Source organism: Nyctereutes procyonoides, unplaced genomic scaffold, assembly GCF_905146905.1.
Source record: "Nyctereutes procyonoides isolate TBG_1078 unplaced genomic scaffold, NYPRO_anot_genome, whole genome shotgun sequence".
In the NCBI taxonomy this organism is placed as follows: Eukaryota; Metazoa; Chordata; class Mammalia; order Carnivora; family Canidae; genus Nyctereutes; species Nyctereutes procyonoides.
In genome coordinates, this window is record NW_026575131.1 from 57,219,126 (window position 1) to 57,234,042 (window position 14,917).

At 62.4% G+C, this 14,917-nt stretch overlaps 1 protein-coding gene across 1 annotated transcript; it reads left to right on the forward strand.

Annotated features, from left to right (window-relative positions):
• Window positions 1-3,355: 3,355 nt before the first annotated feature.
• On the forward strand, window positions 3,356-12,004 carry ABHD17A (abhydrolase domain containing 17A, depalmitoylase). Its single transcript, XM_055343525.1, has 5 exons — window positions 3,356-3,493; window positions 6,792-7,328; window positions 8,566-8,760; window positions 11,255-11,434; window positions 11,531-12,004. Exons 2-5 carry the CDS (start codon window positions 6,997-6,999, stop codon window positions 11,754-11,756), a joined length of 933 nt encoding a protein of 310 aa, XP_055199500.1. The 5' UTR covers window positions 3,356-3,493; window positions 6,792-6,996; the 3' UTR covers window positions 11,757-12,004.
• Window positions 12,005-14,917: the final 2,913 nt, after the last annotated feature.

The following is a 14,917-nucleotide window of genomic DNA, read 5'->3' on the forward strand; positions in this document are numbered from 1 at the left end:
AAAAGAATCGTCTGCTTCCAGGAACCTTCCTGCGGGTCCCTGCCCATGAGCATGAAATGCCCCAGATGCAGGCTGTAGCCAGAACCAACCGAAGTGTCCATCAAGAGGGAATGGAGTCTGTAAGTGGTGGACCAGCCTGGGGGTTCCGTGAGAGGATTACCACTGGGCCCATGCAGAAGTGAGCACCTGTGCAGTGTTTGTTAAAAGCTGCTGTGTGTTTAAACATCTTTAAAAGGTGGGGGGACTTCTTTGCACCTGTTCACAGGTGCACACAGATGCATGGATTTCTCAGCATAGAAACAGGAGCAACTGGGAATCGTGGCTGCCTTGGGATGGGCTCTTCCATTTCCTGGGGAACAGGACTGGAAGCAGGTTATGCACTCTTTCAGACCCTTTGAATTTTGAGCCATGCAAGTATATTTCCTATAAAAACAGAAATAAAAGTAACAAACAAACAGGGGTGCCTGGCCAGCTCAGTCTGTAGAATGTGTGACTCTTGATCTTGGGGTCATGAGTTCGAGCCCCACGTCGAGTATAGAGATGACTTAAAACAAAACAAAACAAAACCCAAGCTCTTTAAAAAAAAAATAGAAAAGCAAACAAACAGGAACCAAAACCCAAAGGGCCTTGTACTGGTCTCCTACCACCGAGCTGTGTTTTGTTTTTTGTCAGGAGTCTCTTTATTTGGTCTCCTGTTGAGGATCATGCACCGAATCGAAGGCAGACAATCAACCGCTGAGCCACTCAGGCGTCCCTAAAGAAGTGAATTAAAAAAAAAATATATATATATATATATATATGTATTTATCTGAGAGAGCAGAGTGAGCTAGAACACGAAGGGGGGAGGGGCAGAGGGAGAAGGCTCCCTGCTGAGCAGGGAGCCTGAGGATCCTAAGGCTCCATCCCAGGATCCCAGGATCATGACCTAAGTTGAAGGCAGACACTTAACCAACTGAGCCACCCAGGTGCCCCTAAAAAACTGAATTTTAAATTTTATTTGCTCTTAATTCATTTAAATTTAAGTAGCCATGCGGGCCTTATGGTTTCCATAATGGACAACACGTGGCTAAAATTCACTGCTCCAAGGTGGGAGCATCTTTAAGACTGTTGACTCCCCAGGCATGTTATCTTGCGCTGAGGCTGAGTGTCTCAAGTCAGGGGAGGGAGAAGAATAGGGTCAGGACCACCTGAGATCATGGAGCCATCATCCACCATCACAAAAGCTGCCCTGTGGTTTGGGGAATCATCCTCATCCCATGTGTCATGCATCCAGCCATTTGTCAGACGTCATGGGGGCTGTTTGTGAACATGGTGGATGAAAGCCTGGGTCCCAGCCCTAAGGAGCTCATGGGACATGGGGAAGACAGATGATAAACAAGGAAACAACCTCATACAATGATTAGAGTTGGAGAGTCCTATGATGGCAATAAATAGGGGTGATGGGATGGGGGTGCATGTGGCAGGGACTCTGGCTGGGGGTGGTCGTGAGGTGGGGCTCTCTGAAGAGGTGATGTTTGAGGAGGGGCCTGACAAGAGAAGGCGCTGGCCGTTGGGGCTATCTGGAGACAGGGCACTGCAAACTGGAGGTGTGGTGGGCGCAAAGGCCCTGGTTGGGAGGCCAGCATGGATGGGGCGGAGAAAGCAAGGGGAGAAGGAGTAGGAAACATGGGCCAGTGGCTGGACCCCCCCCAGGACCTTTGGAAAGGGAGGAAAATGCAAGTGACTGTCCTGAAACATTGGGAGTTTCACAGTAGTGCTTTTATCTTGGTGGAGTTCGCTCTGGTCAGTGCGGGGAGCTCAGTGTGGGCAGGGTGGACGGCACCTGGGTGGGGAGCAAGCCTCATCCCCAACCTCCTGGGCCTACCCCCCCCCCTTGTTTCACTGGTATCTGCCAGTGTTCCCCTGGGGGCAGAGCGGGTACCGCCCCAAGGGTGACCGCTGGAGGGGAAGGAAGGCTGGGGAAGGAGCCTGTGGACAGGCCTCTTCCTGCTCAAAAAAGTCACCAGGAAATCAAGGACACTGGCAGGAGCCTGTCATGGTTGTGACCTTTGGAGCTCAGAAGCACTTCAGCTGACACTGGGAGCTTTGAGGGACGCAGCTGGGCAGAGGGGCTCTGGAGCACCCCCCTGGGCAGCCCCCGGGGAAGGAAGCTGGGGGAGCGGGTAGGAGGAAACCACCCGGAAAGCACCACCCCTGGGCAGCCTCCACTCCTGAGCCCAGGACCTCTCCTGGCCCCTGCCGTTGGAGGGACTGGGGCCCTGGGGCAGGGCTGGCTGGGAAACCCAGAGCTTCAGGCTTATCTCTGTAAATAAAACTGAAGATCAGAGTCCCCAGGGCAGGAGAGGGGGCAGGGGCCGCTGGCAAGGGGTGGGAGCAGTTCTGAACTGGAAAAGCCTTGCAGGGTGGAGGCCTGGAAGGGCAAGGCTGTCCAACTATTTCCAGGCTGGGCCCTGTGTCCTCTGCAGACTCTCTGCCCGTCACCTCTTCTGAAGGCCTGTCCTGACCACCGTCCCAACAGAGGATCATCGGCAAATTTCAAGTCCCATTGGGCTGCCAACCCTCATCCTTATCTGTCTCCTGTTCCTTCCTTGTGTGATCGGCTCCCTCCCAGCAGTGGGAGCTGAGAGAGAGAGAGAGAGAGAGAGACAGAGGACAAGGGTGAGGAGTGTGGGGCACTCCCCAAAGGCACAAAACATACGTAAGGGACACCGAAAAGCTCAGCTGCACAGATTTATAGAATTTTAATGCAACATTTAAAAAGCTGAGATGAATGCAAAATCATCCACGATGAACAGCATATCAAGATTTTGAAAAAGGTAGGATCCGACCCTGCACTGCTATGACCTTGCCTCACTCTCATCACCCTGTCAGCACCCCCCCTGCCCGTTCCAGTAAAATTTTGTTTTTTTGATGGTGCATTAACATTTTTATCCGGATGACTGAGTTTTGCGGCGCCTCTGTAAATTCCGCTTCCGAAGCGAGTGCCCCACTCGCCTCCCCCAAGCTCCGGCCCCGGAATGAGCGGAAGAACGAATGAATGGCCCTGTCTCTGCGGAAAACCAGGGCTGAGGCTGAGACCCGGAGCTCGGGCCCGCTCACCTCGCCACGCCCACCACGGCAACAGGCCCCGCCCACCCCCGCTACGCCCCGCCCCGCCAGAGATTCGGCTCCTCCCCCAAGCCCGGCTCCGCCAACCACAGACAGGCCCCGCCCACCGCGCCCCAGGCCCCGCCCATAACCCCGCCCCGGGGCCGCGGGCGCACGCCGCGCCAGCGCCTGTCCGCAGCCCTCGGCCCCCGCGCGCGTCTCGCGTCACTTCCGGGGCGGCGGCGGGATCGAGGCTCATTTCCGCCCGTGGGGGTGCGGCGGCGGCGGCGGCGGCGGCGGCGGCGCAGGAGGCCGGGCCGGGGCGCCGAGGGACCGACGGACGCACGGGCGGGCGGCCGGGAGCCATGGAGCGCGGCCCCGGGGCCGGGGGGCGCGGGCCGCGGCGGTGAGTGCCGAGCAGGGGCGAGCGCGGCGGCGGGGGCGCCCTCGCTGCCGCCCGCGGCCGTTTGGGGAGCTGGGCCCGCCCGCGAGGCCGGGACGCCCCCGAGACCCCGCACCCCCGGGAGGCCGCGTCCGGGCTGTGGGGCCCCGCGGGGCAGTGCCGACCCCGCAGAGCCCCGTCCCCGCTCCTCTGAGCTCCCCGGCGTGGGGCGGGCGCCCACCCTGCTGGGGACGCGGCCCCCGGACCCTGCCCACCCCCGGAGCACCCGCCTCCCCGCCCCAGCGCGACACCCGGACCCGCCGCAGCGTCCCCTGGCCGAGCCCTGCTTCCTGAACGTCTCCCGGACGCCTCTGCCCCTTCGCGGGCGCCCTGCGGCCGCCTGGGACCCTGGGACGCCCCGGGGGGGGGTCCCCCATGTCCGCGCCCGCTGCATCTCCAGGTTACAGCGGGGGACGTGCCGCAGCCCCTGACCCGTGGTGTGCATGCTCGGCCCAGGACTCCTCCAGCATGGAGTCCAGACTCTGCAGCAGGGCCCTGGGGCGGCTGACCCACCCCTGGCGCCCTCTGGGACCCCTGTGTCCGCCCAAACGGGAGACCTGTAGTTCCTGGAACCCGCCGTCACCCCTGCGGTTTTGCTCTGCCCTGACCCCTGACCTCTGTCCCCCGGACACTTTGCACGTTTCAGACTGCAACTTCTGCAGGCGGCTTTCCCACCTGGACTGGCTGGGTGAGGTGCTGTCACAGTCCTTCGTATTTAGGTCATCCTAGAGTATTGCAGTTGCTTGCTTCCTCCTTGGTCCTGAGAACTCCAGCAGCCTTCATGGGGCCTGGCGGGGGTGGGGGTGGTGGCGGCGGAGTGTCCACGGTGCGGGTGTGGACGGCACTGCGGGGGCTCCGGGTGCCAGGGGTTTGTGTCCAGCGAGTGAAGCGGTGGGGTGTGCACGGCCCCGTCCGAGGCCCCGCTCTCAAGGCTCCCTCAGTGACACTCCCAGATGACACGCAGGAGGTCCCAGGTGTGTGTGGCCCGAGGAAAGGCTGTCCTCCTTCCCTGTCAACGTGGCGAACTCTAGCTTCCCTCTTTTCTCTTTACTTCCTGTCATTTGCTCCGTTGTTCCGCCCGCGTTTATTGGGCAAGAGCAGACAGAGCTGTCCTGCCCTCATGGAGTTTCTCTTTGGTTGCCGTGGGGGTAGGAGGTGGTTAAACAGGTAAAGGCAAGCTGTGGTGAGTGCGGTGGAGACGGACGTGGAACTGTCAGCTTGGGGTGTTTCGACCTGGTTTGGGAGGCCTTTCCGGGGCGCTGGAAGGGAGATCCAAAGGGTGGACAGGACGGGGCAAGGGCCATCTGGTGAGATTGGGGGAGGGGGTCCCTGGCAGGGCTCTGGCTTGTCCGGGGAGAGCAAGGGGTGGGGTACGTGGTGAGTGAGGCTGCAGGGGTTGACCTTTGGCAGGCTGTGGCAAGGGTCCAGTTTCTAGCCTGACAGTAGCGGGAGGCCAGGGGCATCCAGAGGAAAGGTAGTCTGCTCGGGTTTGTGCTGAGAGACGAGTGTGGCTGCAGGGGGGAGTGGGGTGGGGGTGGGGGTGGGCAGCACAGAGCTAGGCGAGAAGTGGTATGGATCAGGTGCTGGTGGGGGAAGACGCATCAGACCCCCATGGAGAGAGGAGTCAAGGATGACATCCGTGTTTCTGGCTTGGGCAGTAGGGCTTGTCCACCTGGGTGTGCCCCTTCACTTCCCCGGGGCTGGGGGGCTCCTACCTGCCCCCTTGGCTCTCAGCCAGGACTTGGTCCGGGAACCAGTCTTCACCGAGCTGTGCAGACTCCAGCCCCTCTAAGCGTCCCTGGCACCAGCGCAGGGTTCCTGTTTGGGTCTGGGTCTCGGAGAGTATGCTGAAGCAGCCTGGGCTTGGTTGACTGACACTTGGGGTCCGAGAATTCTGTTTTGGGCAAAGGGAGGGCATCCTGTGCTCTGTAGAGTGTCCCATCAGCACGGCCCATTCAGTGCCAGGAGCATCCTTCCCCATTTGTCACAACTGAAAATGTCCCCGCATGTCGGCAAGTGTAACGGGGCGGATAGACCCCGTCCTCTGGAAACTACCTGCGGGTACAGTGCGCAGCCCACCTGGGGTTCAGGGATGCCTTGGCTTTCACACTCCCTCCTACTCCCCCCGGGTGCCCTGAATCTGGGCAGATGCTGGCTGTGGCCCCTCTCCAGCCCTCAGTGGCACACGGCGGGTCCACCGGAGCAGGTGTGTCCCCGGGCCTCAGCCTGCTGTCTGCGCGGACTGTGTGGCCGTGGCCCAGAGCTGCCTGCGCCAAGGTGCTCCGCGGCTGAAACTGAGCTGCGAGTGCGTGTCCCTCGTCCCAGCCTGTCAGGAAGAGCCTCCTAAGTTAAGTGCTTGGGTCTTTCCCAGACCGGGGGCTTCGTTCAGAGCCTGCCTTGGCAGCTCCGTGGGGGATGGTAGCTGCCCTGGCGCTTTAGCTGTAGTCTGACTTCCTGGGCGCGTCTCGGAGCCACGCCCCCGTCCACTACCTGGCCGGGCTTACTCCCGGGTAGGTGAGGAGCCAGGTGAGGAGCCGGAGGGCACAGAGCCCGAGTCGGGGGAGTCGGGGGAGCGGGGAGCGGGCGCAGGAGCTCCTCCGGCGCCAGGCCCCCTCCCCCAGCCTGGCCCCAAGCACAGGGGAGAGCCATTGTCCCGGCAGCGGCAGCGGCCTGCCTTCCAAGCCTCTAGATGTATCCTGCTTTTGTTACCAGAGCCTTTGTTTGTTGTATGTCCCCTGCCTCTGGACGCTGCAGCGCTGGCCCCGGGAGCCCGCTCAGGTCCCTCCAGGCAGCAGTCTGTCCTGGCCTTGGCTGCTCTGTGGCCCCTAGGGGTGGCAGATGAATCCTAGACAGATGGCATGGAGATGGGCTGGGGGGAGAGTCTGGGCCAGCCGTATGGACAGGGGCCTGGGGAGGGTGACAGGGTATGTGTGGGCACAGAGCAGGGGGCTGTGTGGGGGATTGCTGGGGTGAGCCAGGGGTCTCATCGCCCAGCACAGCCTGCAGGCCGAGGCTGGGCTGACAGGTGGTAGACGTGGCAAGAGTTGGTGACCGCATGCCGAGGGAGGGTGCAGCAGGTGCTGGTCTGGTAGCTTTGGGTCCACCCACAGAGGGACCCATCCTGTGGATGACGAACTGGGCCCACAGGTCCGTGGGGTGGAGGGGGAGCAGTTCGGGCAAGAGTGGACTGGGCCGTGACAAGAGCCAAGAGGCCTCCCCGTGGAACCCCGAGGGAACCCCACCTCTCCCTCTTCCCCTGCAGGGTTTCCCTCTGCACGACATGGAGACGCAAGGCTGCGAGGCTCCCGAGGGCTCGGCTTGGACCACGATGGGGCTGGGCTGCGGCCTCCTAAGGGGGCTCCTGTCTGGGGCGGTGGCTGGGGGTTGCCCTCCCCCCTGCCCGCGTCTCAGAGCACCCCCACCCCTCCCCTGCCAAGCGAGGCCCACCCTGGGGCCCGGCGCCCGCCATGAACGGCCTGTCAGTGAGCGAGCTCTGCTGCCTTTTCTGCTGCCCACCCTGCCCCGGCCGCATTGCTGCCAAGCTCGCCTTCCTGCCGCCGGAGCCTACCTACTCGCTGGTGCCGGAGCCCGAGCCGGGGCCTGGTGGAGCTGGGGCCGCCCCTTCGGGGACCCTGCGGGCCTCTGCTGGCACCCCCGGGCGCTGGAAGCTGCACCTGATGGAGCGTGCTGATTTCCAGTACAGCCAGCGTGAGCTGGACACCATCGAGGTCTTCCTGACCAAGAGCAGCCGGGGCAACCGCATCTCCTGCATGTACGTGCGCTGTGTGCCCGGCGCCAGGTGAGCCCACGGAACCGGGGCGGGACCCAGACGCGCGTGGAGGGGTGGACGGACCTAGTCAGGGTGGGGGGTGCCCGGTACGGGACATGCTCCATGCTCGGGCCTTTCGTTTCCTGCCAGAGGCAGCTCCCAGATGGCCAGGGCCCGGGTGAAGGCCCATCTGGCGGCGCAGGTACCCTGGGGGTTCTTGCCAAAGAGGGTGGCTGATGAGATTCTCCAAGAGCAGGCCCCACTCCACCCATGGCCCCGTGGGACCGCCCCGGGCCCCTCATGCCGGTGCCCTTCCAGGCGCAGCCCCGTCACACGGATGAGTACCGAAGCTCAGGGAGGCCGTTCGCAGTGGCCGTCACCCCTGCCTGCTGAGGAGCGGCCTGCTTCAGGGTCTCCGCACTCACCTGCCCTGAGAAGGGCTTCTGGGTGCTGGGTGCTCAGTGAGGCCTCGCCATTCATTTTGGGGCCAGGGCACTCGAGGCCTGGCAGGTGGCTCGGGCCAAGTCTGACTCCTCATTAACAGGGTGTCCTTGGGGCTCTCCCTTGAGCACCAGAGCAGGAAAGAGGTGGGGCCTTCTAGGTGTTTCTGCCTTTAGACCAGGCAGGGTTCTGACTCCACATCTGAGTTCAAAGGGCAAGTTTTTGCCTTTTAGCCAGGCTGGGGCCCAGGGGTGCTGGAGGAAGAAGCCACTTGGAGTCCATTGGCCAGGATCCAGCCTGTTGGTGTGACCTGGGGGCGGGTCCTGATCTGCCAGCAGCCTTGCAGGGCAGAAACGAGTGCTGGGGTTGGGGTCTGTAGGAGTGGGAAGAGACGCTGCGAACAGGGATTGGTCTTACTGTGGGGCAAGGGTGGGTGCCGGCTATCAAGAGGAGAAGCCGCTGTCTCATTCTCTGGAAGGTTCCAAGCAGCGGGCATACGTGTGTGCCATCCTTGAGCTCTCAGAGTCCCTCTAAAAGGAGTGATTCCAGAGGACAGCCACGGCCCAGAGGGAACGAACGTGGCGGTCACTGTGCTTGCTGAGCTCACACTGTGGGTCCACCCTGCGCTGAGACCCTGCCCAGTGGTCCCAGGGTTCCCTTCCTCTCACAGAGGGGACATCTAAGGCTCTGCTGCTGTCCCCTGCCCAAGACCTCACAGCCAGGAGGGAGTCTCCCTCATTAATATTCTCGTCTGTGGTGGTTGGGGGCCCGGGGGGTGTCCTATCCCCATGCTTTCTGACCTGTCCTCCCTCCGTCCCTGCCCCAGGTACACGGTTCTCTTCTCCCACGGCAACGCGGTGGACCTGGGCCAGATGAGCAGCTTCTACATTGGCCTGGGCACGCGCATCAACTGCAACATCTTCTCCTACGACTACTCTGGCTACGGCGTCAGCTCTGGCAAGCCCTCTGAGAAGAACCTCTATGCTGACATCGATGCTGCCTGGCAGGCGCTGCGCACCAGGTGGGCTTCATGTTGGGGTGGGGGTGACCAGCCTCCCTGGGCAAGGGGGAAGCCCAGGCTACGTCCGGGTGGGGCGGGCACCTCTCCCCTCCTGGGAACCCCTTGCCTGGCAGGGCTGTGGATGGGCCGGGGCTGTCCCTAGGGGAGTAGAGGTTCTGTCTGGAGGTGGGTGGTTGGAGGATGCGGACTGTGTAAAAAGACTCTGAGAGTCTTGGCAGTGAGGGAGCATTTGGTGTGCACGGTAGAGTGGGGCTGCTTTGTCATAGTCTCAGAGCTGGCCTGCGAGGCATGAGTGGCCACTCACTGTGGTCTCCTCTTGAGGTAGGGCTCCTTTGGGCCCTGGAGGGTTCTGGAAGGTTCTAGAGGGCTCTGTCAGGAAGCTTGGTGTCTAGCACAGCCTTGGGGGCCAGTGGGAGGCTAGGAGCAGAGGCTAGGTCCTCTTTGGGTTAGGGTCCCCAGGACATACCTGTGTGCTTGCCTTAGGGCCACCAGGGTCTGGGCCCGCCTCCCTCCCTGGAGCCCCCATCATGCTCTTCATCCAGTTCCTGGGCAGCCCCCTCCCCACCTTATTGCTTATTCACTGAAGCGCACTAACTTGGCGTCTGAGCCCACAGAATCCTCTGGAAGGAGGCCACCCTGACTCTAACTCTCCTAGAGGTAGTGGGGCCCTGCCCACTGCCTCCTTGGGGCTGCCCCATCTCAGCCCTGCCTGGCTGACCTGCCCCACCCGTGCCTATAGGGACCAAAGTCAGCTTGCCCTGGGGAGGTGGGGACCCTGGTTGCCGAAGTGATGCACCAGGCAGTCCCTGCTGCAGGCCCCAGGAGTGGGGTCCCCTGGCACCACCCTGGCACTGGGGACCCATCCTGGGCGGCACGGTGCAGGTACGTGCTGCTCTTGGCTTCCTCAGCCCTTCCTTTTTATTTTTTAAAAGATTTTATTTATTTATTCATGAGAAGCAGAGAGACAGAAAGGCAGAGACACAGGCAGAGGGAGAAGCAGGCTCCATGCAGGGAGCCCAATGGGGGACTCGATCCCGATCCCGGGACTCCAGGATCACGCCCTGGCTGAAGGCTAACCGCTGAGCCCCCGGGGCATCCCTAGCCCTTCCTGCTGTTCCTGCTGGCTGGGGGTGGCTGGCAGACTGGCACCCCACTCTAGGGTAAGGGGTCTGAGCTCTGTCCATCCAACCATCTGTCCTGCTGCCCACGCTGTGTTCCAGAGACCTGATCCCTTAGGGAAGATCAGTGGGAGGACAGGAGGCAGGAGGCTTGGGCCCAAGTGGTGACCAGGGGCTGGGGAGGTCTGGGGAAGGATTGCCATGTGGTACCTATTGTGTTTTTCCAGTCGGAGATGTTCAAGTGTTAGGGCTGGACTGGTGCTCGGTGCCGTGGTGGCTGCCCTGGTTCAGGGAGCAGGCTGAGGAGTGGCCAGGGTGGTAGACCAAGGCCAGGTGGTGTCCCTGAAGCCCCAGGCCAGGCAGTTGTTAATCTGGAATGCTGCCAGGGCAGAGACAGGTGTGGGTGGCCCCTCGGTAGACAGGGAGGTGGAATCTTGCCGCCTGGGTAGGCTGCACAGGTGAGATGCAGGAGGGTGTCTTCTTGGTGTATCAGGGTCCAGGTTTGTGGGAGGAGAATCATGGAGGCCTTTTCCGTGGGGAAGGTGGCTAGTGGGTCCCCATGCAGATGGGATTGGGCGCCTGTAGGCTGTGAAGCTGGCTTGGGGCTGGATCAACTGTGCTGGGGGTAGGGTGGGGTGCTAGGGGAGGTGTGCGGGGACGTAGAGGGTGAGGGAAAGGGCTAGGGCCTGGATGTGGGAGTTGGTGTCGAGGAGGCAGCTCAGGACATGGCCACCATGTAGAGAAGGTGCCCAAGAAGGAGGTGGCGTCCACCATGCAGGAGCCCGCATTCCTGCTCACCTGTGTTGTACTAAGCGCTTACCTGGGCATGCCAGACACCGAGGGGCTGCAAACTGGCTGATCAGATCCGGGACACAGCTACCGTGGTTTCCCATGGCCAAGGGGATGGGTGAGGGACACTGGGAGGAAGACAAGCCCCCCTGTGTGTGGTACCAGGAGCTGGGTGTGTCCCTGGTCAAGTGTGTGTAGGGGGACGGGTTGGGGGGGGAGAGGGAGAGGCCTCAGGGCCTGCCCTGCCCCCCAGAAGCCTGAGCATGGTCTTGGGGCCCTCAGCAGGGCCATTGCATGTGTGATCCACGTTGGTACTGTTGGTGAAACAGGGTTAGGGCCAGGTGGGGCTGCAGCTGGTGCAGCTGTCTGCACATCTGCCCAGGCTCTGCCTCCCTACTGAGCCGACTTGTGAGTTGTTGGGGGACAGGGGTGGGGAGTAGGGAGGATTGTCTCTGGGCTCCACCCTGCTGCCTGGAGGCAGTGCAGGGATGGTGGGGGACTGCCCTAGGAGGGCAGGGGGTAGGAGGGGTGTGTGCGCAGCTTGCCATGGCTGCTGCTGGCTGTGGCTGATCCTGCTCCACTACCAGGTACGGCATCAGCCCGGACAGCATCGTCCTGTATGGGCAGAGCATCGGCACGGTGCCCACCGTGGACCTGGCCTCTCGCTATGAGTGCGCTGCCGTGGTGCTGCACTCTCCGCTCACCTCAGGCATGCGCGTTGCCTTCCCTGACACCAAGAAGACCTACTGCTTCGATGCGTTCCCCAAGTGAGAGAGGGGTGCATGGGGGCGGGGTGGGAGGTCAGGGCGGGGCTTCAGCAGGGCGGGGCGCTGCTCTGAGCCTTGCCGTGCCCTGCCCTACAGCATCGAGAAGGTGTCCAAGATCACGTCACCGGTGCTCATCATTCACGGCACGGAGGACGAAGTCATCGACTTCTCCCACGGGTTGGCGCTCTATGAGCGCTGCCCCAAGGCCGTGGAGCCGCTGTGGGTGGAGGGCGCCGGGCACAACGACATCGAGCTCTACAGCCAGTACTTGGAGCGCCTGCGCCGCTTCATCTCCCAGGAGCTGCCCAGCCAGCGCGCCTAGCCTAGCCCTGAGCCGTGCCGGGACTTCAGCAATAAGGCGGCGCCTGGACCTCGCCCCCGCCCCGCCCCGGGGCTGCATGTGAACCCCCGGGCACCCCAGTCCTCCGAGGCAGCTGGAGGGTAGGGGGTCGGGACCTGCCCCAGCCCAGGGGCCGTGGACGATGTACAGGCGCGGAGCTATGCTCTCCTTTCCTTTTGGAAGCAAAAAGAAGGAAAAACCTGAAAACGAATTAAAGATTTAAAATTTTAGGGTTCCTCTCCCTTTTGTGGCTCATGCACACTCTCCCAGGGCACAACGAGTTGGATGAAGAGGCTGGGCTTCACCCTCAAACTCCCAGGACCCTGTGGCAGAAATGAAGAGGTCAAGTCACTGTCCCTGTGGCAGAGGGGATGGGGTCAGGGCCCCATTCGGAGTACCCCTCGAGACTACTGGTAGTGTGGGTGGTGATGGAGCGGTAGGCAGCATTCAGACCCAGGACCCTCGCCTGCCTGGTGCCATGTGCGTCCTGGGAGGGTGGTGGGCTCCCTCTGCTCTGGGGTGGCCAGGGCCCCTTCCCCTCCCGCGTGGTAGGCAAGGATGCAGAGGTCTGGGTGGCGCAGTGCGTGCCGTGTGGTTGCCAGGTTGCCCTAGCTGCCCCTCCTGCCCCCCGCCCCCCGCCTCCCGGCACGCGAGCCAAGAGAGCCCACCCTGGACCAGACAGGTTCAGGGGCCCAGCGGGGCCTCCCCAGGAAAGGGGGCTGGGGCTGGGATTCGGGGAGCGCCGTGGGGGTCACCCGACAGCGCGTCCTCCGGGGATGCCATTGAAGGCAGGGCTGAGCCGGGGCCTCCCTGGACTTCCCCCAGCGCCCGGGGAGCCCTCTGCGCCGCTCCAGGGTGAGAAGTGGCCTGTCCTCCGAGGCGACTCTGCGTGTGTTGCGGGAGCAGGCGGTGGCCAGGCGGCCACCCAGAGGGGCTGCTTCCACCCGCCCCGCCCCAGGCTTCCTGGGGGCCGCGGCCCCCTTAAGAGGGGGCGGGGCTTCGTTCCGGGGGCGGGGCCGCCGCCGAGGGGGCGCGGCCAGGGCGGAAGCGGAAGTGGCGGGCTCCGCGCGCCGCGGCGGCTGAGGCGACCGACCCGACCCGGGAGGAGGTGGCGGCCGCGGCGGTAAGTGGCGGCGGCTCGGACCCCGCAGCGCGGCCCGCGTGCCCCTGCGCGCCTCGGCCTCCCGTGGGGCGGCGCGGCCGGGGCGTGCGGCCGCTCTCGGGCCCGGGGCGCCGCCTGCTCGCACGGGGCCTCGCCCGCCGCCTCCGAGCCCCACGGGCCGGTCCCGGCAATACGCGGCGCCGCGGGCCCGAGTGGGGCCGAGAAGTGGACTCGCCGGAGAGGGGGCCGTGGGCCCCGCGCTCCTCTGCCCTCCCGCCACAGGGCCTTTGCACAGCTTGGCTTGGCGGCCGACGCGCCGACGGTGCCCCGTGCTGGTGTTTCCCGGCCGCTCTGCCTCCAGCATTTCCTCCCCGGAGGCCGCCCCGCCCCTTGCCGCGGAGCGCGTCGTCCTGGCCCCTCCAGACCCCAAGCCCCGAGATCAAGCGCTCCGCAGGCGCATTACGTTGAAAGCACCTGGTCTAGAATCGGAACAAACGTGTTTTCAGACACACAGAGCGAGCCCTGGCGCGTCGGGAGGGGTGTTGGGCGAACACTGGCGTCCCCGCCCGCCCGACCCCGGGCGGGCCTCACCTGGCCCAGGTGCGCGGGGACCTCGAGTGTGCACGCGACGGAGGCAGTGGCGCCTTCTCGCCGCGCAGGTGCGGGCCCGTCTCCTGTCGGTGGGAAGTCAGGTTCTCTCCATGTTTCTGTAGCACGCGATGCCCCGCGGACGGCCCTCGCACAGGGACAGCCTTGTCCCCTCGACGCCCAAGGACACCCAAGGAGGAATGTCCCCGGACACCGAATCCCTCAGTGCGGGCTGCTAGGTCAAAGGGCCCTTTCCCCAGGTCCCTAGCACAGGCCCTACCCACGAGCCCGCCCGGACGAGGAGGGGCCCGTGTCCCCCAGCCCCGACGACGCTTGATTTTGCAGACCCGGTAGGCGTGGAATAACATTTCATTGTAGCTTTGCTCGAGTTTCCTACAAGTGAAATCAAACACATCAGTAGTTTTGTCGGATTCACCTCTACATCGGTCATTTTTGCCACTCATACAGCCCTTTGGAGACGGGGCAAGTCTGTATTTGCTGGAAACACGCACAGGCTCAAAAGCCATTTGCCACTCGTATCCTTCAGCCGGTTTTCCAGTGAGTTGCTGGGAGTTATCGTTTTCTAGGAGCGCTTGACATATTAAGGAAATTAGCCCAATTCCCGTTAAAGGCGTTTTCCCTCCTACCCCTGGATCTATAATTTGGTTTTTGACTTGGACTGTGTTTTTTTTCCCTTTGGTCTCTAAGAAAGTCATATTATTTCTCCTAAGCGTTTAAGATCATTATTAGTCACTATTAGTTTTTGTTTTGTTTTGTTTTGTTTTTTCACTTACGGCTTCTGCATTTTGTGTCACGCTCAGGAATATTTTCTCTATTTCAAGACTATGAAAACATTTGATGTATTTTCCTGGAAACGTAATGGTTTCTTTTTAAAATACATATTTAAAGTTTTTTGGTCTAAATCTGGAAAGTGCTTCTGGGAAGCAGTGCGGAGGGAACCCAAGCTGCTTTTCTTCCCAAATCGGTTGCCCCCCCGGCGACCCCATTTCCCTTTCCCTTTGCTGACGCGCTGTCTTTAGCACCTGCTGGGCTCCCGAGTGCGAGTGCGAGTGCGTGTGACTCCGTGTTGTCCCGGCCCGCCGGAAGTCCACTGCCTTCTTTCCTGACCCTGCTCAGACCCCATCTCCCTCGTTAAAGTCGGGAATGTTGTCCCCTCAGAACCCACAGCTGACGGGTCGCGTGTCATCCTAGTTCCACACGACACTGCGTGACAGAGGATTCTGAAAGCTCCTGTACTTGTCCCTCCCCTGCCCCTGGGGGGTCACCCGGGCTGGGGCTGCCATGTCCGTGGTGCCCGCCCATTGCACGTAAGGGATAAACTAAGGCCGGCAGCTGCAGCCCCTGGGGCCCGCGTAGGGGGCTCACCTGCTTCCTGGGGGCTGCCTCCAGGGCTCACCCTCAGCCTCTGGGGTGGGGGTCAGGCCACGAGGGA

Excerpts from the sequence above, each read along its gene's own strand:
- ABHD17A (XM_055343525.1), top strand. The coding sequence starts at position 6,997 with ATGAACGGCCTGTCAGTGAGCGAGCTCTGCTGCCTTTTCTGCTGCCCA. Across the intron at positions 8,761-11,254 it reads TGGCAGGCGCTGCGCACCAG|GTACGGCATCAGCCCGGACA; the intron begins GTGGGCTTCATG and ends CTCCACTACCAG. Across the intron at positions 11,435-11,530 it reads TGCTTCGATGCGTTCCCCAA|CATCGAGAAGGTGTCCAAGA; the intron begins GTGAGAGAGGGG and ends CCTGCCCTACAG.